The sequence below is a fragment of the Amblyomma americanum genome, chromosome 10, assembly GCF_052857255.1.
Source record: "Amblyomma americanum isolate KBUSLIRL-KWMA chromosome 10, ASM5285725v1, whole genome shotgun sequence".
NCBI lineage: Eukaryota > Metazoa > Arthropoda > Arachnida > Ixodida > Ixodidae > Amblyomma > Amblyomma americanum.
In genome coordinates, this window is record NC_135506.1 from 53,361,940 (window position 1) to 53,386,410 (window position 24,471).

General features: G+C 46.3%; 1 protein-coding gene across 1 annotated transcript; it reads left to right on the forward strand.

The window, feature by feature from the left end:
- The first annotated feature begins 2,378 nt into the window (after positions 1 to 2,378).
- Positions 2,379 to 24,471, forward strand: LOC144108305 (uncharacterized). Its single transcript, XM_077641569.1, has 9 exons — positions 2,379 to 2,736; positions 6,618 to 6,899; positions 9,786 to 10,082; positions 13,832 to 14,094; positions 17,268 to 17,550; positions 18,247 to 18,504; positions 19,084 to 19,400; positions 22,469 to 22,567; positions 24,111 to 24,471. The coding sequence occupies exons 1-9, from the start codon at positions 2,413 to 2,415 to the stop codon at positions 24,469 to 24,471; spliced, it is 2,484 nt and encodes an 827-aa protein (XP_077497695.1). The 5' UTR covers positions 2,379 to 2,412.

A 24,471-nucleotide genomic window follows, 5' to 3' on the forward strand; every position in this document is an offset into this window, starting at 1 on the left:
TACCTTGCGCAGAGCGAGAACCACTGCTAGAAACTCAGCCCGATAGATAGGAGTGAAATCTTGGAGACGGAGAGAAAAAGACCAGTCAAGGGACTGGGAGTAAATACCTACACCTGCCTTTTCTGCACGCACCGAGCCATCAGTCGCAATTGCAACATGTGAACTGAAGGTCGACAAATAATCCTGCAACATACCATTTAACCATGAGAAAGGCAGTAATTTTGCATTACGTGGATAAATGTCATCGTAGATGATAGACACATTTGCAGGGATGGACCGCACCGGAACAATTTCAGGTATTCGCACGTTGAGTGAGCCCAGCAAAGATTCAACGAAACAGATTTGGGGAGTTTGAAGGCGAGACCATCCGACACCCAAGAACTCCGCTCGCTGCCCTAGGAAGATCAACTCGGATGCATGCTGCTCCGAGTCGCAAAACTTTAAAAACGTTTGTACTGTCAAAAGGCGAAACCTTGCAGTAAGAGACGGCACCCGCGCTTCCAGATACAAAACATTGTTTGCCACGTATTTAGGGAGACCCAAACACAGGCGCAGAGCTTCTCGCTCTAAGAGCAGAAGTGGGCGCAGTTTGTATGCAGCTGCTCCAGAAAACAAAACGCAACCGAATTCCAAGATTGGCCGGATATACATTTTGTAAATCAGCAGAAGAGCATGTCTGCGCATACCGCAGCGAGGGCTACTCATCCTTCGCAGAAGGCCTACCGCCCGAATACCTTTCGCAGCAACCTGATCTATATGTGACCGCCATGAGAGAGAGGAGTCATAAGTTACCCCGAGATACTTTAGGGAACATACCTGAGGAATGACATGATGACGATAAGACAATGAAATGTGTACCTGTTGAGTAACCGGAAAAGGTAACAAAGCGCACTTGTTTACATTAAGACTTAAGTGTAATTCAGAGGTCAAGGGAATTTAAATATGACTGTAAAACCATATATACAGAATGTAAATCACTCGCAGCAGCAAAGAAAGCTATATCGTCTGCATACACGTACGTAGTCACGTCAGGGGAAGTCGGAATCGAACTGAGTAAGAGGTTGAATAGAACAGGGGAGAGAACTGCACCTTGAGGCACACCTCTAGATTGATAAAATTTCCTTGTAGAAACTCCGCGTTGACAACAATAAAATTCTCAGTCAGCCAGGAAAGCTGACACCCATTCCACAAAATAACTTGGCAAGTCCAGAGCCCGTAGTCTGTACATCAGAGGCCCATGTTCGACACTGTCATATGCTTTCGAGATGTCTAGAGTTACCAGCGCAGCATACTGTCGACGCCGGCGCGCTAGTCGGACACGGCTTTCGAGGTCAGTATGCGCACACCATATAGAGCACCCAGGCTTGAAACCAATCTGACAGGGGTTAAGTAGTCCCTTTTCAGTAATAATGGGCATGATTCGTCCATACAGCACGCGTTCAACCAATTTCACCAGATTCGATGTCAATGAAATTGGTCGAATGTTGTCTAAGACCAACCCTTCGCCTGGCTTTTTAAGCACCGGGATAATTTTGGAAACACGCCATACATCCGGGATCCATGGGGTTCTAATAGAGTAATTTACCAGCTCCAATATAGCATTGAGGGATTCGTCGAACAGTATTTTAATCATCGCAGAGGTGACACGGTCAGGACCAGGAGCTGCAGAAGGTAACCGATTTATCACCTGGGAGAGCTCAGAAACCGAGACATTAAGGAAATCATCATAGTGATTCCCAAGCAGTTGTGGGCGAGAGAGCGCAGCCGAAAAACGGTGTTCCAAGCCTTTGCCAATTTCTTCTCATGACCTGGCAAGCTCTACTGGAGTCAGCACATTAGAGAGAATGTTGTTAGGCGGTGGCAGCCTGTTCCTTGACCTCAGAAAGCGAAACAAGGCTTGTCTGTTATTAGATTTTGATAGATGGTCATAATTCTCTTCATCATATTTTTCTTTTGCCCTAGCGACTGTGCGCTTGAAGGTAGCTGCAAGAAACTTATAATCGATCCAATTCCGGGGACATTGATTATGGATAAGTTTCTTCCAGGCTGCCTTGCGCCGCCTATAATCCTTTGAACATTCTGCATTCCACCAAGGGCTCTGAGAAGTGCCTATGCTATCGCACACTGTAAACTCTGATTGCCTCCGTACCCGATCTAAAATAGAGCATAAGCCTTACACCCTGCTCTCCTGAGACAAATTCGGCAAAGAGTGTAGTTCTGAACTGAGTGAACTTTTGAACTTGTTGTAATCGACTAGGGTGCAACTGAATCCGCCGATAGAAGTCATCGGACACACAATGTCAAAAGAGCAGACGAAGAAAAGGGACAGCCATATACTTGGGGTGAAGAAGAAGAAGAAGAAGAAAAGGACAGCAAGGAGGCGGAGGTCTACGAGTATCGAGAAGGCCGAACATGTCGGACGACACGCCCAAGCCCCAAAAGATGCGCTCGAAGGAGGCTTTCAGGACGAAAGGTCATCATCGGCCGCATCGCCACCCATCCGAGCAAAAGACCACTACTACACAGCGGCCTCCATCGATGGCTGGTGATCGGAAGCCACCGCACGCTTTGCGACAGCGCTCGAAATCTCGGTCTGCTCCCGCCAAGTCCAGGGCCAAGGAGGGCTTCCCTACCACCGCGCTCGACACCGCAGCTTCGACCGTAGTCCAAAGGACCTCGAAACGGCCCAGGCACTCGCAAGGAATATCTGACCGCGGAATCGAGAAGTTTAGCGGGGTAAGCCTCCTAAAACAACCCTGACGTGACTTCGATGGACATATTCTAGTGCAACAGATCTGTAGAGGTGGTCTTTATGGGATCAAGGCGGAAAGCTGGGCTAGTTGGTGTTTCATCATGAATTAAAAGACTAGCGCATATAACAGAGACACAGACAAAGAAGTAGACAGGACGAGCGCTAAACATCATAGTTGATGTTTAGCGCTCGTCCTGTCTACTTCTTTGTCCGTGTCTCTGTTATATGCGCTAGTCTTTTAATTCATGGTCTTTATGGGCATTGGAGTCAAATTTGAAAGCTCTACATGGACCCTATAATTTAAAAATAATTTTAAAAAATCACCGCTCGCAGTAGCTCTCAATCTATTAGGGCGGTACACCTCACTGCGCGTCCCCTACCCCGATGACGTCAGTGGGCAGAAGAGCCAGCCGTCAAGCTCACCCCGTCTGCCCACTGACGTCATCGAGTTAGGGGACGCGCGGTGAGGCGTCTCGCCCTAATCGGTTGCGAGTTACTGCGAGCAGTGGTTTTTTAAAAATTATTTCTAAATTATAGGGTCCACTTAGAGCTTTCAAATTTGACTCCAATACCCACAAAGACCACCCCTGCAGATCTGTTGCACTAGAATATGCCCATCGAAATCATCTTAAAGTCCGATTAAGATTTTTGTTTTGCATCAGTAGAGCCATTTGGGGAAACCTTTCTTACGTTTTTAATTACTACTGGCACGCGTGTCTTTTACCTTCCAAAGGGACACTTTCAAAACATTTCCCAGTGTTCTTATAGTTCTTATCCACACTAGTATCCGATGATCTCTTAGTTACGAGGTAGATTCTAAAGGAATACATACGTAGCCATGAGTGGCCGAAAGTTAGAGAGATTAGATTAGGAAGCTAGCAAGGGGCAGCGTTTAGTGCCAGGCACGAGCGGTTGAAGAGCTCTGGGAGAAACCTTTGTACGTGTTGGATCAGTCTTCATATATATGCTCTTGCAGGGAGCAGAGTTGCGCGGCTGTTTTCCTTGCGCCACTCGAAGTGCTATTCGTGGGGCAGTGATCACGTGATCCCGATGACAAATGTCTTCGCGACGCAACTGCCTTCACAGGTGCAGGTCTTCACAGGCGGTCTGATCTTTTGCTTTCGGGGGTATTTAAGTCTATGTGTGACCTAACCTTGAGAGTGTTCTCCAGCACCACAGCCGTCGCCATAGCTAAGTTGGTAGAGCACCGGACGCGTAATTCGGAGGTCGTGGGTTCGGTTCTCACCGGTGGCGTGCGGTTGTTTTTCTTCTGCTTTTCTAATCAATTATCTGTAAGGGATAAAATATTCACTAATTATCTGCATTGATCAACAACACAAATTATTAAAAATAAAAGAAATCCCCTATGCTCCTTGATTCCTGCGGCGTTGGGTTCTTTCACACACACACACACACACACACACACACACATATATATATATATATATATATATATATTAAGGAAGCCAACAGTCACCGAAACCGAGGTGCATAGGGGCATGTTTTTAATTTTTTAATTTGTAGTGGCAATCAATCGGTTTAAAGAAAATTACTTATAAAGCAGCAGAAAAAACAACCATGCCGCCGGTGGGATCCGAACCCACGACCTCCGAATATCGCGTCCGGTGCTCTTACCAACTGAGCTACGGCGACGGCTGTCCAATCTGCTGCTTTCGTGGGTATTTATGTTTACTGGGTGTAAGCGAACCTTGAGAGTGTTCACCAGCGCCACCCTCGTCCATAGCGGTGGACGTAGCACGTCCTGTAATACCGCGAGTGTGACGTAGAACGTCATCTAACGGCGAGGGCGGAAACTGTGCGAGAGCCCTCTTATGGTACCTATTGCAACAAGACTGCCAGAATATATATATATATATATATATATATATATATATATATATATATATATATATATATATATATATATATATATATATATATATATATATATATATATATATATCGAAGTACACGCTTCGTTTAAGGAAACATTTTTATTTTACTCAGCGTTTCGATGTACCGAGCTTTTTCAAGAATTCTTGATTCTTGAAAACGATCGGTCCTCCGATCGAAACGTCGAGTCAAATAAAAATGTTTCCTTAAACGAAGCGTGTACTTCGATGTATATTATTTTAAGCAGTCAAGTACCTCATGTTTTCGCAACTATATATATATATATATATATATATATATATATATATATATATATATATATATATATATATATATATATATATATATATATATATATATATGAAGGAAGCCGACAGTCACCGAAACCGAGAGCACTGGAGAATCTGTCGCTTAAAGAAAATTAATTATAAGATCCCAGCGGCGTGGTTGTTTTTGTGCTGCTTTATAGTGTTTATAGTGTTTGTCTATATATATATATATATAGAAAAACACAACGGCTAAATGCGGTGAATGGCCTCTATAAGTGCAGGCGCACTAAATATTTCCTGTCTGTATATCACGATCGAGGTGGCGATTTATACAGCTGCATTGGCCAGGCATATGATAGCAGCTGGAGTGGATTTTTTTTTGCGCGCGCTGTGACGCGGGTCACCGTTCCTAACAGCATCGCATTAGTGTCGCCACCTACGGACGACTAAATAAAGGGGAATTGAAGGGATCTCGCCGTTGATCGCGTGAGGGGGCTGGCATACAAAGAAAGGAAGCACTGAAACAGTCTTCACCATCTAGCCCAGTTACATGTTCAGGTGAGACTATGTGGTGAAGTTTGCGAACCACTATATACCACTATGAGAAGCTTCAAAGTAGTATTCGTATAATTAATGTTTCTCGGTGTACCACAAGATTTCATTTAATCCGGCAATGTTAAATTTAGGTTCGCCTGGTTCTATTTATCTTTTATCGTGCGCCGCGCCACGCCGTGAGGTTGTTTTGCTAGTCAGAAAGAGTGGAAAGAAAGGAGTGTAATAAAAATGAAAATTTTCAGGGTTTTAGCTCGGTGAAACGGAATATAGGGCGTAAACTTTTTTCTGCAATTCAGCATGGGTCTAATTTCGGAGGCTGACCCGGGCCAAATTTTTCAACTGACCCAGGCCAAATTTGGAGGTAACCATCGTGTTGGGCATGGTCAATTATGTCCAATTTTGGGGGTGGCCCGGGCCAAATTTTGGAAATGGCCAGGAAAAAATTTCGAGGTCAACATCATGTCCAGGATGGTCAAATTCGGGGTTGGCCGGGCTAAATTTGGAGGCATCCATGTGTTATGCGTTTTTTTTTTTAACTTCAGATGTCTTCGCTTTTTCTATAGATATCGGCATAAGAGCCGCCGCGGTGTCTGAGTGGTTATGGCGCTCGGCTTCTGGCCCGAAAGACGCGGATTCGACCCCGGCCGCGGCGGTCGAATTTCGATGGAGGCGAAATTCCAGATGTCCGGATGCTGTGCGATCTCAGTGCACGTTAAAGAACCCCAGGTGGTCGAAATTTCCGGAGCCCTTCACTACGGCGTCTCTCATAACCTGAGTCGCTTGGGACGTTAAACCCCCATAAACCAAGCCATAAACCATCGGTATAAGATCGGACGGAGCGGGCAAGATTCTAGGGCGTTGTTGGCGAGCGTATTAATGCTCTCGCATTGATAGTTAAGATATAGCCGTGATACAGTATGCCCTTCGTAGTCAGTTTTCTGGGATACGGTTGGAAAGGTATCTGAAACAAATGAAGTCAAATGCACACCACCGTCGGCAGTGAGCGCCATTAACACCATTCGGTGAGAAACTAGGTGATGATTATAGTGAACTAGAATACTATTCTAGTACACTATAGTGATGATTACGTTGGTGAGGGTGGTTGTCAAGATGATGATAGTGGACTGAGCGGCACGCTTTCCACCCAGATCGACCTGTCGGCACTGGGTATCCACGATCCGGCCAAGGAAGCTCACCGACAGCAAGTGAGGCGCGTCTGGTTGACCAGCTCCGTGGTCGCCGTGGTGGCTCTGTTCCTCGTGGTGGGAGTGGCCTTGTTGCTGAGATGGGAGTACCGCAGGGGTCACGCCGCCTACCGGTCGACGTGCGACACATCGGCGTGCTCCGACTACGCCGCTGTCATGAGCGCCGCCATCGACGACACGAAGAATCCATGCGACAACTACTATAAGCACGTTTGCGGCATTGAGGTGCGAGACAGCAGGGGTGCTTATCACGAGCTGGAATATTTCATTGCTTTTGGAGTACTTATACCTTCAAGATCAGCCAAGGTAAAATCGGAACTTGGTCGATTTCGCTACTGTCTAGCAACGTGTCTAAGCATAGCATATATCACGTGACCAACCACATGTTTGGGTCATTGGGTAATTATGCACCGATGGCGACTGATTACTGTACCACATTAACTTTAATTAGTTACAGTGAAAACAAAAGTTTGCGCTATAGCATCGAGTCATATGCCGTTTGAAAGCTGAGGTAGAGTGCAAATGCGCTGTACTAGTTAGCGACGCGAATTAACTACCGTTATTTAAATAACCACAGTTAAAACGGAACATAGCTCTATAGCACCCAGCCGTATACGGCTGTAAAATTTGGTCAAGTGTTAATGCACTGTGCCAGCAGTGACCCGAATTAATTAGCGTTAATCAGTTAGTTACAGTTAAACCAAGACCAATGATAACCACGGAGCTAACTATACTAACTCGGTTTAACACAGTTTAACCGTTACCAATTTTTTTAGCCCGTAAACGAACCGGAAGGGTATAATTTCTTTACGCACACACCTGACACATAATTTCTTGCTGAAAACGTAAGCAAGACCTTTATGTGAAATATCTGGAAATGAACTCGCAGTTAACCACGTTTAATTCTCATACACAACTTATAAAAGTAAGGAAAAAAATTGAACGGAGTATGCACACCTAATTTTTGGGTGCGTGTTTTCTTCTTTGTAATAATGCCTAAGGCATTAGTACATATAGACTACCACATCGTATTTGTCTACGCCCGCTTATTATGTTATAATCGAGTTTTGAATGTATAACTGAATCCAGCATTAGTTGCTTATGTGCCAAAAGAAGGCAAGATTTTATGCAGTTCTTGCTAATTTTTTTCATGTGTCGCAATATGAAAGGATCAGAGAATGGACTCAAGTGGGAGAATGAGCCCAAACGTAGTGTGATTTGTGGTTTTATTGATGAAACTGTGACAATGTAGAGCAGAGGAAAAGATTTATCTAGTTACAGGAAACTTGGGGTAAAAAGGAAGAGTTCCTTTCACTGGCGAAGCACAAGCACACTTTGCACTTTTCACAGCGTGTGTGTTTCCTTGAATGGCATCCGGGAATGGTTCATTTGTGCCCTTTTGATAAAGCGATTAAAGGCTCCTGCTTGGGTGTTTTCCCGAACTATCTACATAGGCTTACTTTCTGACCACTCGCACACTTGTGCGGTGGGCCGGAACGCTCTAATTTTGGACTTAGTGTCTAAACCCGTTTTCGTGCGCGGGGAAGGTTAGGTTATGGTATTTTATAGTGCGGTCTGGCACAGTATTGCGTAGTTTGGTATGTAATGGTTGGTATATGGTGTGCTATGGTGGGACATTGTATAGTATGGTAGGGCATAGTACGGTGTGGCATTGTATGGTATGGTATGGTATGTTATGGTACGGTGTGGTATGGTATGGAATTGTATGGTATGGTATGGAATGGTATGGTATGGTATGGTACGGTACGGTACGGTACGGTATGGTATGGTGTGGTATGGTGTGGTGTGGCGTGGTATGGTATGGTATGCTACGCAGGAGAAGAGGGAAGCACTCTTTTAATATCACGAGAGATTTACGCCTGATCTTGCTATTCCATAGGAGGATGATACGTACGTAACGCCACACCTGCGTTACGCCAGAGTTCTCCAGGCATTGTGTAGAGTGGGTGTGATGTGGCACTGTATGTTATGGTATTGCTTCTCATAGCACAGTATGGTATGGTACATTGTGTATTGTTTAAAGACCGCTAAATGCACGTGTCCTAAAAGGGACCAATATATTGGAAGGCTCCGGATCAATTTCCACCACATGGACTTATTCTAACGTACAGGCAGGGTACAGGAATTTTATTGTACTTTACATCCATGGAAACGCGCCGCCACTGCTAACATTTATCGGGCGACCTTTGTATAAGCAGCTGAATTTCAAATCCGCTCAGTCACGGCGGGTAGTTTGAAAGGGTTTCACATGTCCATTACTACGGTATCGGCCTGCAGCGTATGCAAATCAAAATAGAAATGCCAAGACAAAACGGTGTACTTGGCTTTTACTCCAGAAGACTGAAGACCCACGTTATTGAGTACAATTTACGTGGGCGCTTGAAACGTTTACTTGTGCACATGTACTTTTAGGAGGTCTCCGCAGAACAGTTAATCTCTGGGTGTATTCTTTTGATAATTCGCAAAAGATAACATCATTTTAAATTGTTTGAATTTGCCGAAAGTGATTTGTGTTGTATTTCCTTTGTCCCGATGGTGAAATGGCAGACGCTCTGTCCTTACCAGTTGGAAATCTTCCATGACATAGTTATTTTTCTGAAAAGAAGAGCAAGGCATGACGGGTGTGAGAAAAAGAACAGACCATGGCTCGTAGCGATTCTCCTATACTAGCTGAAATCAGGAAGAGGAAATGGACACGAGCAGGGCATGTAGTTCGAGGAACAGACAGCGGATTTTCCTCAAGGATAAAAGAATTGAGACCGAGTAAGTTTAAATCTAGAAGGCGGCGGTGTTGAGCCGCTTGTGAAGAGAAAACCAGGGAGTTGGTGGCAATAGGCTTGGCGCAGCTGGCGTTGCGATTTGCTAATTGGAGAGCAAAGGAAAATTAATTTGTACTCCAGCGGACATAACTGACCTGATAATGATCACTTGGTCGGTGTTCCAACTGTGAAAATAGAAGCCACCTTTGCTGGCTGACACTTGTCATATTTTGTTTCGTTCTTATTTCGCTTTCACCCTATGATACAGTGCGAGCCACATTCGCAGCTGCCAACATTCACCCTCGCGTTTGCGCGACCGGCGTCCTTTCAGCTGAAGGGACTGAAAGAAGGCTCCATGATCAAGCGCATTCGCGTCGAATCGTTCGCCAAAGAAGCCACAGCGATGCTGGCCATGAAGGTGCCGGCGAAAAAGCAGTCGCCCCTCGAGAAAGCGGCCGCCTACCTGAAGGCCTGCCTCGCCCTCACCAACGGCACCAACATCGACGAGGTCAAGGCCGCGCTCAGAGAAGGCGGCATCGAGTGGCCTGACCCCTCCAAAGCGTCTCTCGTCAGTGGGATCGTGTACATGTCTGCGAAGCTGTACACGACCGTGCTCGTAAGCGTCAAGGTGCGTGACGCGCTGAGATCGTGCGCAGCGCTGAGGAGGCTTTAGGCAGCGGTTCTACTTCAGGCATTCCAAGGGAGTCCGTCACTAGTTTTTAATAGACACCTTTAGCATACCGCGTACCGTGTTACCGTTACCGCAGTACCGGGAGCCCGCCCACCAGCAGTTATCACGCGCTGATTGGTCCCGATGCGGCAGGCGTCCGCGCAGCCAACGTTACGCGCAGCTGCTACCTGGCGCCATCTGGCGACCTCAAGGAAATCTGCGCATGCGCACATATGGCGCGTGGGATCCTGGTGCTCCGGGAACGGTAACGGTAACACGGTACCCGGTACGCTAAGCGTAATAACTGAGATATAGCATAGCGTGATCCGGCACCCGCTAACAGTGACCCACTTCCGCGATGCGCCACTGCGCGTGCGCAGAATGCAATGAGGGCGCCAGATGGCGCCACGTGCCCGTCGGCTGCGTGCGCGCCTGCCCTTCAGCATTACGGAGCGGTGCCCAGCGGAAGCGGTTCACGGTAACCGATCGCGGATCACGCTATGCTATAACTCTCTAATAGTGTTTTGGTGGTAAAGAGAAGGTTTTTGTGGCGCAGCAATACCAGTGTCGACGGACGCAAAAAAAATCAGGCGATGCATGTTAGCTAGTAAAGTTATTAACTAAGTTCTAATAGTTATCTATTTAACTATCCGATAGGAGCCGTGAAGTGGCGGGGAGCCGTGCAACGCGGGCGGGGCAGAGATTGCCACAGGTATATGCCTCAAAGAGTGTCGTGATTTGATGGAGGTCGCTTCACGCTCGTCTCAGGAGTGCGGTTTTCGAATGACACGAGAATTCGCCCAAACTAGATTGGCCACAGCGGTGAGGGTAATCGCGTTTTCGAAGTTCTATTACTAAAGGCTGACTGGAAATCTCTAGCAGCAATCAGGCGTATAACGGTATTAATTATGAAGTTACCTGAAAGAATTTAGTTGATCACTGCACAGGTTAATATCGCTCGCCTGCTTCTTGACGTCCGCAAACATCGGTATTACTAGGCCGCAGAAAGCTGCTATTTACCTCAAAAATCGCATTTTTAAAAATTAGTGGCGGGATTCTCTCAAATAAATCGTATAGCCGCTGGTTAAAATCACACTCAGGGCAAAATTAAGTTGCCGTATATGAATAGACTATCGCGCTCTGAAGGCAGACACCACTTTCACTGAAACGGAGCTTTTATCAGGAAGAAAAGGGGAAAAAATTAAATGCAGGTGTCGCCACTACCTTCCGCTTGTATAGGGAAACTTTTTTTTTACTCGTGGATCTCTGAGGCTGTGCTGCACCGCGGTTCACTTCCAAACAGGGATCACAAAGTCGTTTTTTTATCACTACGTCACGAGTTAGAATCGAGTGGTGGAAAAACATGGTCCCTTTTTAAATTTAATTTTCTTTGCAAATTAGATTGTGCCTTTTGCTGCCCAACTAACGTCAACATAGTTGGAGATTTGGCCTAGGAAAAAAAATTTGAGACAAATTCGTCTTCTTCACGTTAGTCTTTTTCTCTGCAACAAAGAGACGTTATCTAAAAAAAACACAAATTCCTATTGTTAAACAGGTGCTGTTCTGTTATCCGGCTTGTCCGGAGAGAAGTTTTTTTAACTGCAGGGTTTTGCGTGGTATTACGAAGCCGCCTGTCTCCTTAAAGAACCGGTTCTTTCACTGCGATAGGAGCCGCACAAGTCACAATGGAAAATGAGGACACTGTTTACTGTGAACAACGTTCCTTTCAGCCCGAATACATAAAGAGACCACGAATTCACATAAATGCCAGTTACTGCAGCGTTTTCCAAACCAAATATAAATAAAATTACGGTTAATGTTAATTTACTTTACTTCACCAGTGGCAATATAGTAAGCAAGGTCTCGCTGAGAGTGATGGCAGTGCGGCTGGGCCCGTATTCTTCACAATGTGCATATTTTTTCACTGTGCCTCAAATCTCCCTCTCCTGTCGCTAGCCTTTTATTCTGTTATCTGCAGGCTGCATTTGCTATCGCTTATTAGTTCATGCTGTTGGAATACTCGATAAATACGTATTAAGCATTACTACGACAGATCGTTGCACAATACTGGGTCGTAGATTACAAACTGGTTTCCTAGACATTATAAATGTGCTGCTTGTTTAGTAAAATCAATTTGGTACGGTTTAAAAATAAATTTATTTTCATTCAATACAAACATAACGCAAGGGTTCATTTCCCACCAAACATTCATACGCCTTCCTGTTCTGGTAAGTTCTTCATGACGTTAGGACCGCATTTTTAGTCCTGAAGTTAAATACCTTCGAATGCTGTTGGACTGCTTGGCTATTCCGTGTTCAACGGCTACATCACCCTGTTTTATGCTAGCGTCTCATGAAAATAGGCAGAAAATGCCGCAAGAAATATCACTCACTTTTCAGCTTCGCTCACACTAGGGGGGTGTGATTGCAAACAGGCAGCGATCGCGAGAATGTACGAAACTCTAGGTGGCGAGTACATTTGAAGATTGTTGCCAGTGAAATATGTTCATTTGGTAAAGAAGATGCTCCAATACCCGGTGCGAAGTCTAACCCAGGCCACGGTTGCAAATCGTGTGCGTAGACGGCTTGATGGCCACCGATAGCTACCTAAAAAGGTCATGAGATTTTCTATAGTGTAAGTGAAACTCGTGATGTCAATGTTGGCATTTTTTTGAAGACAGAACATAGATAATTTCTCTCTTTACGTAGTATGCAAGAAATTTGTAATATTTTAACGGCTCCTATATCTTTCTATATTGTAAGTGAAACTCGTGACATCAATGTTGACGGACATTTTTTGAAGACAAAGCATAGATAATTTCTCTCTTTACGTAGTATGCAAGAAATTTATTATCTTTTAACGGCTCCTATATCTTATTTCTTTTTTTCTGAACGGAAAAGTTATCAATATGTCTATAGTCTTTACTTCCTTTTGTGTAACATTTCAGTTTCTGGCATATTTCTGGCTGCTATAGCTTTCTGCCGCTTAATCGACGATTATTGTGTCCATTTACTCGCTAGTTTTATGTCTGCCTTTATATCGATCAACCAATTTCTGTGTTACCTAAACTGACATTCCCTGTTTGTGCAGTTTAACTTTGTCCTCTTAAAATGCATTGCGTCGCGTCCCTCTCGTGCGAAAGCCTTCAACCGTAGTCTAGCAAACCACTAAGTGTTTTAATAAAGTGGCACTGCAGAGGATAGGTAATTCCGATGCTTCATTTTGGGTCGACAACCTCTATATCGCTGGAAAAAAAATTGGCGTCCCCGCTGACTGCCTGAAATAGCATTTCTCTTGTATACCCGCACCTGGAATGACCAAATCACTGTTCACTGCCTGCGCACTTCTTTCAAGCCGACCCTTACAAAATTTTTTTAGAGAGCCGATTGTCCATAGACTGCTGTCTAAAGTCTATAGACTCTCTATGGACAAACCCTAGAGAACAGCTTATAGGCAATACAAATCCCATCGACATTCTATGGACAATATATTAATTTATGGCCATCTATAGAGTGTCCACTCTTAGCAAACGTTTGTCTATAGACTGTCTATAGACTACGAATCGAAAAAAACTAAGAAGGAAGTAGAGTCTGTAAGAAGTCTATAGACTGTCTATAGAACATTTTTGTTATGGGAGGGAGCAGAAGCTCTTCTGACACTAATATCTAACTAATCTGCTGACCACCCTGCTATTGGTGTTTACGTAGTTGAGCTACAGCGCGGACGGCAGTGCTTCTCCGTCGGTCACCTTCGGCCTGGACGACAGCTTCCTGGAGGTGCTTCGAATGATGACGCAGCACCGGACGACAAAGCGCATCCTGGGCCACTTCCAGCTGACGTACACCAGCTTCGCGTCGTCGCCCGACGCGGCCGACAACAAGACGCGCTTCAATGAACTGTTCAACGACCTCATCGAAATAGGAGGGTACTTCAAGGGTACCGCCGACTACGAGATATCGCTGAAGGACAGGTAACTCTTTGTGGTCTCAGTCCAGTCGAAACAAAGAAAAAAAAACTCACAGGACGGCACCGACTAACGCGATGTTCAGGGATAGCGGTTTAGGCGTTTAGTTTTGGGGATGTGTTCCTGGCGCACTGGTGTAGCGGTCACGTGATGCACACCTGCACTTATTTATTTAGGACGCTAAATGTGCCGCACGGCCTAAAAGGTGATGCCATTAATGAACGTTATTACGTTAATACGTTACAAAAAGGCATGGAGTCCAGTAAGGTGTAAAAAGTCACATAATCCTCGGGCATAAATGACACCTGCACTGGCAGGAGGCTGTTCCGAAGAGAGCCACCCGTATACGCTTATGCGACCCAGGTTGACCGGGACATAAGGTCGCTTGACACTAAGATCATTAAGGCCACGGTGGGTACGTTAATGTCACGTGACCGTGAAATTAACGCACCCACCGGTTACAGCGACGGTGACGCGATAGCCAGGGGCGGGCGACTAACAGCTGTTTTTGTAAAAAAACGACTGAAGCGTGTCAAAAATACGGCGTAATGTTTTGAAGTTTTGTCGTAACGACAGATTTCTTTGTCGTTTTGTAGACTTTTTCTGTGGCGCTTTAGCTTTTTCTGAAGCACTTTTCTGCAGTCTCTAGTTCTGTAGTACTTTTCTGTAGTAACTATAAACAAAGTTCTGTTGTTGCTACCAAAATTTCTGTTATTCCTGCAAGTTTTTGGTTGAAAACATTACAAAAAATGTGTTGCGACGACAGGAACTTTCTGTTGTGTCTTTCCACTGCGAAGTAGTTGCAAGCTGGTGACTTTGCGAAACTAAAAAGCACGCAGTAGCTGGGATGCTGGATATGCTGAATAAGTGCCATCGATTTCCACTCACGCACAGGAGCTGCATAATTTGAGCAGTTGTATGTCTAACCGAACTAAAAAATAATGTAGAAAGGACATAAATGATATATTAAGGTAAAGTAACATAAAAAACGGTACGATGGAGAGATGAATGCTGTACAATATTGACTTGTCAGTGTTTTAACAGCGCTGGGAAAGGTGCTTCATATCCTTCGTGTTTCGCTTCAAAAAACGTTACTTGCTCCATTCTGCTGCAGCGCTGTAAAAAACATTAATCACTGTCAACTTGTGCAGCTTCGTATTTCAAACCTGTGCCAAACTGCTCTGTTCAGTCAGAGATTCCCAAATTTTGTCGGTAAAATTGGAAGTTCTTTAAGAAATGCGCACGGTTTTTCAGAGCCAGCTTAAGTATCGTCCAGCCAGATTTTCTTAGTAAACAGCCAGACACGTAGACAATAATCTATGTTGATATGTGCCCGATATCTGCAGCAATACGCATAACAATGAGTGCGATAACACAGCGCTGTCACTGCATTCCAGGTATAATAATTTGTGTTTAACGCGTTCTGTACCCTTCGGCGTTATAGGGCTCTTGCACTAGCCTCTCTTATGCTAATATTTACAGAGCTGACAGGTATTTTCTGCAAGTAACTATGTTTTGTATACTACTCGGTATAAGCGCAAGCACGCCTCGGCGATTTCAGATTCAATCTTGAAAACAAAACATTTCACTTGGTTAATTATTTTCCACGTTGGTCAGGTGTCCTTTTACTGCTTTCTAAATTCCTTGCCTCAAGACATAAAGTAAACGTATTATTTTTGCTGTCGTGAATATATAGCTCTTAATGGCACGTGCCGAGGGATAGCTCTTTTTGTTTTTTTAATAGTACCAGCACAACAATCGTAAGACATAGCTGGAACGAACGTTGAGAAAATGTCTGCATTGTACCCCCGTAAGCTTCATTGTGAAACGGCAGTATACACCAAACACTTGAAAACAATTTTAAGCACCACCTTGCTACAACATTTTGGCCTGCTATGCTGGCTTAGTAGCAACGGCATTTGGCTGCTGTGACAAAGGTCGTGTAACCAAATCCTGATGGCCGCGGCAGCCCCTTTTCGGAAGTGTAAAATTTGCTCCTGTGATGTGGCATATCAGGTGACGGTAATGAACCCCAGTTTGGACGAAATTTGTTCACAGGCCTACGGCGTCTCCCATAGCCCATGTAGAGCTCTGAGATGTTAAACCTCACTTACAAGATACCTCATTCCCATTATAAAACTGTTATAGTAAAGGTATACACGAAGGGAACATTAAAAGTGAACATAGAAGGTACGCGAAGCGGAGCTCTGTCGTCGGCAAAATGATATCTTTATAATGCATGGGGTCAGCGGACAACTGCAAAAAAAAAAAAATGTTGCAGTAACTACTTCCACGCGGTTTTTCGCAACTATGACAGTGGTTCTTCACTGGTCAGAACTTTCCAATGTTCTATATTATTTCAATACCACTTGGGAATTCATTTTCGAATAGCGGCTCGTGTGAGCCGGTTTATCAGAGAAAGTTTTTGGCACAAACAACGTCTCACAGGTCACCTCTTGAGGTTACACTGCTACATGGGCCAAAATACAAATAAGTAGATGAAGCTTAACCGTTGTAGTGAAATATATAAGAGAGGTCATATACCATTACTAGAGGAATACTTTTTAGTCTTGCACATATGCAGAAATGCGGTTTCCGAACTCATCTCGGCATGTTGCACACTATGGAATCCCTGATAGTTTCCTCAGCTGGAGTTCTTAATTCAAAACTAGAAACTATTCTGAGCAGGCCTTTATCGATCGGTCGATTTCGGTTTTCTTACGATGAACCGGCTAGTGTTGATTAAAACGCGGATTTAACCTACAGAAGACAAAAACAAAGTCCATGTGCCACTGCCGCAGGCGGTTTTTACGAATAAACTACAATGACGTCAATGCTGTCGAGTGCGGGTTTTTGAGACAATGCACATTCCCTCAGTTATGAGTTATGACGAAGGCCCGTTTGCTCTTGATGTCGTCATACAAGACCGTAATTTTGTATGGAATGGCGGGAAAAAAATCATGGTTTTCAACTCGAGATTTTTCCGCAGGAAATAAGTCTTTCGTAACCTAACGAATGAGCGTCAACAAAGCAAGAAAAAAAGTGAAACAACCGTATTTTAAGAAGAACAAAAATAAGATGTTGAGCAGCCCTGACTGCCCCGTTTAAGCATAAATGAGAACGATGCACGCCGTGAAACCGTCGCCAAGGTCTGAGTTCTCTTTCTGCGCTAACCGCAGATCGGAGCTGAAATTCGACCCTCGGCAAATAGCGACGGTGGCACCATCGACCGACTACGAAACATGGAACGCAGCGTTCGTCCGCCACTTCAATGAATCCCTGGACAACATCAAGTGGGCGGTCATAACGCGCCCCAAATACTTCACCACCTTGTTCCAGGCGCACTCGAAGTTCGGCGCCACCAGAATCCTGAACATCTTCGGCTGGCTCGCCATCCAGTCCCTCATACACTACACCAGTGGCAAGATACTGGCCAGCTATTATTTCTCTTCAGAAGGAAAGGTGGGACATATTCGCTTGGGCTGTTCCGGTGTACAACTAGAGTACACGAAAACTAGCTGTGAAAGTGAAGCTGATCAGCTCCAGAAATGGGCAACCGTATCTATGGGTTTATTTACAAGCGAATTGGCATGTCCTCAGGCAAGTCCCGAAAGACAAGAAAGCGCACAAAAGAAGCCCAATGTTTATGTTGCCGTTGTGCTTGCAGAGGGTAAGAGGCAAGAAGAGAGCGTCGTTGGCCAGGCAACAAACAAGTGATAACAGCTATCCTATCGGAAATAAAGAAGGGTAAAGGGAGTCACGTAATGCTTAGGCCTGATAGCCATTAGGCCACTCTGTCAGCAGATTGCATTCCCAGAGCAGGAATGTGACCTTAGTGTAATGATGAGATAAGATGGAAGATATTTTTACGGTGTGGCGGTCGCGACTTCTGCAGAACAACAATTACAGATAGGAAGAGGTATTTCCCAATCCTCTCCAATTAACCGTGTCGTAGCCACCCTGTCGCCGTAACTTAGGCTGAAGTGGAACAGTCTGTACCAAATGAACACACGAACTTATGCTGTTAACGTTCTAATAGGTGTTTAACTCTGATCTAGTAGTCAGCAAAAAGATTTCTCTCTATTGCTTTTTAGTTTAGTTTCTTAAATCAGTCATTTTTTTCGCATAACTGAAAGCTTCACCCGCTGTGACGCGCAGGCGCTTGACGCGCACCAGCAGCACTGCGTCTTCAATACGTACCGATCCTTCCGGTACGCCATCAACGTAGACCAGTGGCGGAAAGTGCCCGGAAAGACACTGCAGTACGTGCTCGGTATGGCGAGCGACGTCTGGGAGGCCTTTCAGAAGCTGCTGGCCGAGCAAAACCGCACACTGGTGGGCAGTCGAATTCCGCCACCGAAGGACGCGTACCTGGAGGCCATCCTCCGGCACAAAAGCCTGTCCAGGCCGGAGTCGGTGAGCGAATCAACACCAGAGGAAAAAACGCGTTCCCTGTTCTAGAGTGGCAACTGTCATCGGCATCAGCACCATCGTCATCATAACTGACTGCATGGTTATCGGTGTATATGAGAGACGAAGGATACAATACAAGCCCAGAGAAAAGGCGATAGAGTATGTGGTGCCCTTGTGGACTGACTGCCTCCCCTTGAAGATGATGATAATTTACGCATCGAATTAGACTATTCTTATCAACCCCCGTTTGCATGCAATGCAGGATAGCGTATACAGTTAGGCCAAATACGAATCAGGTGTGCTCACCCTTCGTTTTCGGTTCGAGACTCGACATTAAGAGGGCAGTGCGATAGCGGTGTGCTCTGTGTCCACTGCGCACGGATGGAAGTTAGTGAAGACAACGGCATCCAAAGCACAGCGCGAGAGACTCGGACTTAGGCACGCGGGATGTTCGGTTCAGGTGGTGACGCAGTGGTTTAAATGTGATCAGGTTTAATAGTTCCTTAAGATAAAAATATCGGAATGGTGCTAAACCTCGTCTTATCCGGAGTCTGGTTACATTCTCTACGCTTATGATCGTAGATCGCCACCTTCTACGCGTCCATGCCTGACATGACCGAGAGGCCGCTGCGCAACTACGTCGCCACCAAACGGGCCATGGAGGGCCACTCGAGGGATCCACAATTCATCGACATGAACCAGGCTCGTGAGTTGGAGTTGTCCGAGAGGCTGCGAGGATTCGGACTGGTACCACGGCAACTGGAATACCCGTGGATGGTGCCAGGCGGACCTTACGCAGTGGCACTGGCCGGATTGGGCCTTCGAATGGCGGCCAGGCTCTACTTCCAGTCCGTGGCGAGGCTTCCCGACGCCAACCAGACACACGCCGCGAACTTCAAGTAAGGCGCGAGCTCATTTGCACTCGAAAGTTCGGCGAAATTACTTTTGTCAGATGCTGTAGCAACAAAATGAAATCTCTATACCGTTACGTGGTCATGGTGGCAGTCGGGCAGGCAGGCACGGCGACGCTTTAAATGGGGTGTTTTGTTCGCTTGCTGAACTTGATTGCTGCATGGGTTTATGGAGGTTTAACGTCCCAAAGCGACTCTGGCTATGGGGACGCCGTAGTGAAGGGCTCCGGAAACTTCGACACCACTTGGAGATCTTTAACGTGCATTGACATCGCGCAGTACACTGGCCTCTAGAACTTCGCCTCCATCGAAATGCGAGCACCGCAGCCGGGGTCAAACCCGCGTCTTTCGGGCCGACAGCCGAGCGCCATAACCACCATGCCATCCCGGCGGCCCCCTGGTGAACTTGAAGAAAAATGTAAAGGCAATCCCGAAGAATTTCTTGTTTTTCGAAAAAATATATAGCATGCCACCTTCGGGTTATGTTTTTTGCTTCTTCGGCAGCAAAACAAGCGCTTATTGTAGAGAAAATTTGATTTGAGAATGAAAGATTTTCTTCCCGCCACTCGATCCAAACTCATGACTCCAAGGCTGGAAATGACACCGTGATTAGTTTTTGAAGGAGGATGGAGGGAGTAGCCTAGCCTCAGTGATCCACGTAAGAAATGCTGTCTTGTCGTCATCGCAGTTTTCGTTCAACAAGTGTCGGGACTTGCATTTCATGCTTTCACTGAAAGCAGTCTCTTCGTCGTACACAAGCCAGCTCCGTTTTCTCGTCAGTGTCCGCTGGCAGACGTCGATCAGGACATGATTTGTGCCAGTCTGTCACCGTGCTTTGCTGAAACATTATTAGCGCATTCAGAGTAAGATGAGAGGACGAATTAGGAAGTTTGCGGGGGTCATGTGGGCACTGCTGTTGTGGCTCGAGGTTTGTTGGATATGGACGGCGATGGCTTCGGTACTGCAGTAGGCGTAGGCCAGAACGATACAGAATAACCCGCATGGCACTGTGGTTCTCCGCAAAGAATGTAGTCGTATTTATCAACCAAACGGCACATAACTCAGCCCGTCGGGTGAACCAAAAGAATAGAGCCCTGCCCAAAGATATTTGACGTCATTCTTTGACTCCTGGCTTCGTTTGTAGCCCTGCCGTGCGTTGTTGTCTGCTTCGTTTCACTGTATTGATGTTCTAACTTAACAATGTTTTGTCTTGTTTATTTTTGAAAACTCTCACGAGCGGAGTTCGACCCCGGCGCCCCGGGTATCCAACGGTGATACAATGGGTACAAGTTTTATCCTGGCCTGGTTCTCGGCTTCTGCATGGTGAAATGTTTAGAAAATGAATCTTTAATTTCACGTTATGTAAAGAAAGAAGGGTCACAATGGGCTTTACCGCACCAGGTGGATTTCAGTCGCTCTAGGATCGATTATTTGTCGACGAGAGGGCGAAAGGAGCCGGCGGTTGAGGTTGCTCAAAGGTCTTTTGTAGCGATAGCTACATTACGGTAGCATTTCGAGCCTTCAGCGTGGCGGGTCACGTGGTTCGTCACGTGGTGCGGAGCAGCTGCCGGCGGCGCGGCGCCGTGGCTGATCACGTTGTTCGTCACGTGGTTGGTCACGTGACCAGCCACGTGGTGCGGAGCAGCTGCTGCTGCTGGCTGTGCGGCGCGCCAGCGAAGCCGAGCTGCCACAGCGTTGCGCATGCGCCGTGTCAAGTGGGACGTACGCCCAGCGAAACAGAGTTGCGAAAGACTTACTTTGCAATTCAACTGAGCAAGTTCCACTCCCGCCAGCTGTAGCTATCGTGTCACTCCAGGTTTAGCCAGAGCTAAACCACCGGCATTTTTTTCCAAGCATTTCAGTCTAAAAGAGCCGGGTGCCAGGCCGGAGAGAATTTCGTACCCAGTAGAAAATCCCCTGGAGGTACTAACGATAGAAACCAGAACGTACTCAATTTGAGGTTCATGCTCTAACAACAGGTCATCGCTTCGGTGTTTATCAGCCTAATACCCTGGTCAATACTGCGAGGAACACAGGCTATCTTGCGTATCATCCTTGTTTTTTTTTACTCTATTTTAAATATTTCTGCAAGATTAGGCAAGAAACACGTATATTGAAGCATGTTTTCAGAGAGAGATACTACTCTGGGCTATATGAGCGGCTGCGGGATCTTTACTGGTCTTTTGCTTAATGACTTGCATTGAAATCCAACCATCTTTTATTGGATACCGGTTGACAGTAGTGCTGTTGAGAAATTTTTTTTCCAAAGTATTGTTCGCTTCGTCCTTCTAATCCGACTTGGTTTTCTGTGCACCTCAAATATTCCTGAGAAAGAAAAATCATTACCATAAAATTTCTAAAAGGCGGCAAAGCAGTTGGTGCGTATCGACGCTATGTTATATGCAGTACGGTTGCAGAGCGACATTTGAATGAGACGAGTCACTGCATGTATTTCGCTGAGTTGGAGCACACACTCATAAAACAGCAGAGAAGCTTCTGGCGTCACGTTCGGTGGCGTCAAAAGCCTAGAGCAAGTACGATTTTGCGGCGGGAAGTTCCTAATCTACATTCATCCCTTCTGTTGAGATCATGAGCCCCGCTGCATACCTGAGGAATTCCTCACGGCTACTTCTGGGTCCCCACAAATCGTGGCAACATTGGTGCTGTCGGCCAGAGGCGACGGCGTGGCGCTGACTTCTAATGGCAGCGCCGACCAGCATCTTCTGCGGCTTTGGACACAAGGTCGTGACCATTCTGGTTAATCTCGCTGTTGGGGCAGGACAAAGCCTCTCGTACCCCCTGTACGGAAGGGCGGAATCAAAGGGAAAGGAGCCAGCTTGTTTCCACTGAACAGGGTGGGCCGACGACAGTTACCGTTTTGGAAAATCGAACCTCCCCTCGTCCCTGTGCTGTGCGGGCGCTTGCCGTTGCCATGGAGCGCGGAGGGTCCGAAGGTAGCGAGCTTTCTAGAAGTGGTGTGCAACGTTGACCCTGGTCGTCACCCTGCTTTCAGCGGGGTCTGTTTTCTTGGTGAATAACCTCCATTACCGCGGCAGGAGCTGCGAGGCGCTGTCCGAATCGTCATCGACACCGGCGGTCAGCATGACGGAACGCGCCAGCGGGCCGTCGTCTGCAAAGGCCCGCGACCTGGTGCGGTAGGCCTAGACTGCCGAGTGGCCTCAAGCGGCCAGGAAGGAAACTATGCTGGCGATCGGATCACAGCCAATATTCAAGCACACTGTCCTCTGTGTGGTGCGGCGGACGAAACCCTGCAACGTGTGGTTGTGGGTTGCACTGGACTCGACCCATGTTCCAAGGATTTCAACCTAAACAAGCCGAGCACCAGGCCAGAGGAAAACTTGTGCCTTCCGGGCAAAGCTTGTGTGACCGGTCTGCATCAAGCGGCACTCGGGGTTGAACCCATCACCTGCCGCATGCGAGTCGTGATCTGCGTTGCTTAAACTGCATATTCACGGTCTCTCTAACAACTAGAGTGAGTGGTGTGACAGCTACGTGCGCAGTCTTAAAAAGGTAGATCGCGTTCCGAACAGACGGAGTGTCTGAGCAATATATCAGCTTCTTTAGAGTCAGAGTCTTGGTTTGGGCTTGTTGGTCAAAATGCATAATAATACGAAGCAGCGCGAATAGACAAGGACGAACACAAGACAACAGGACTGGCGCTGCAGTTACCCGGGCTTCGGACCTTGGACCTCGACTATTTGACTATTTATTTCTTTGTAAATGATTTATCTGCGTCACATAAAAATTCAGTCGCTCTATCATACACTAGAAACCTAAGTGTTTCGGCAGGTCAGTGGTCATGCTAAATGTCTGCTTCTGCAAAAGAATACCCGTGCTGTTTACGAATGGTGCAGAATCAAACGCCTTGAAGTTAATTTGAGAATGACGCAAGTTATGTCTGTCACGTCCAGGCGCCCCAAGCATTGCTTTTATTATCTCCTAGACTTCAGAGCACTCAATCGAGTTTGATGCATTCGCGATCTGCTCGTAAGATCTCACCGCCATCTGGTTTTTCGAGCCGGTGTATCTTGTATTGTTACTCAGACAATGCGTGCACCATGGCTGTGGCACGCTTTACAATAAAGATCAAACATTACGGCTGCAAAGCGCGTCTTTTTCACAGCAAAGGTAAGACCACGCGGGGGAATTTGCTTCAGTAATTTGGAATTCTATTTCAGCTGCTACGTTGCAAAAAATAGTGCGAGTTCAACACATTCTACTTCGTATAGTTTATGATCGATACACTGACAGACGACATGCCTTTTGATTACGATTCAGTGATATGTCATCTGAAGGCTGCCGTGATGATGGCGGGCACTTGTAAAAATTCAGATAATAACAGGACAAAAACTAAAAACGCTTCTTCCCTTTTATTTTTCTCTTCATTGGCGCGAATTCTTTGTTGCTATATCATCAACGCCTCTTTAATGCCCTTGCAGGTGAGCCCCAACGTATAAGAGCTAAATAAATGGACAATAAAAAGGCTACGATAAACAAAAATCAGACCGTTTAAAAGGGAAGCTAGAAAAAGTTGTCGCTGGCTACAGGTTTGGGCTCGTTGTAAAAAAACACGCAGTTTACGCAAGACCGGAGAGATACAATGCACTGGGATTTGAGTTGTGCACCACGTCTTAATTGTTTCCTGTTTCAACGCGCTGTTTTTATATCGTGCTCTAGATCCGGCCCAATTATCCCAACTACAAACGGTCGTCAATGTACAGGTGTCCTCGCGGCCGACTCTAAATATGAGGATGGCGAGGACGAAGACATCCCGGCCGCAGCCGCTGCCCTGCGGATCGTCTGGAAAGCCTGGAAGACTGCCATTTCCAGGAACGGGAGCCTGGCGATGGATTTGGGCCCCGTTCCCAGTGACGCCGTGCTCTTCGCTTTTCACTGCTGGTTCTCGTGCGGCCCGAAGCCTTACAACGAGATGCTCTGCAACGCACCTCTCAGGCACTCCCGGGACTTCGCACAGCTCTACCAATGCGCAGAAGGCTCCGGAATGAACCCTGCCAACAAATGCCCCATCAGCGTGTAG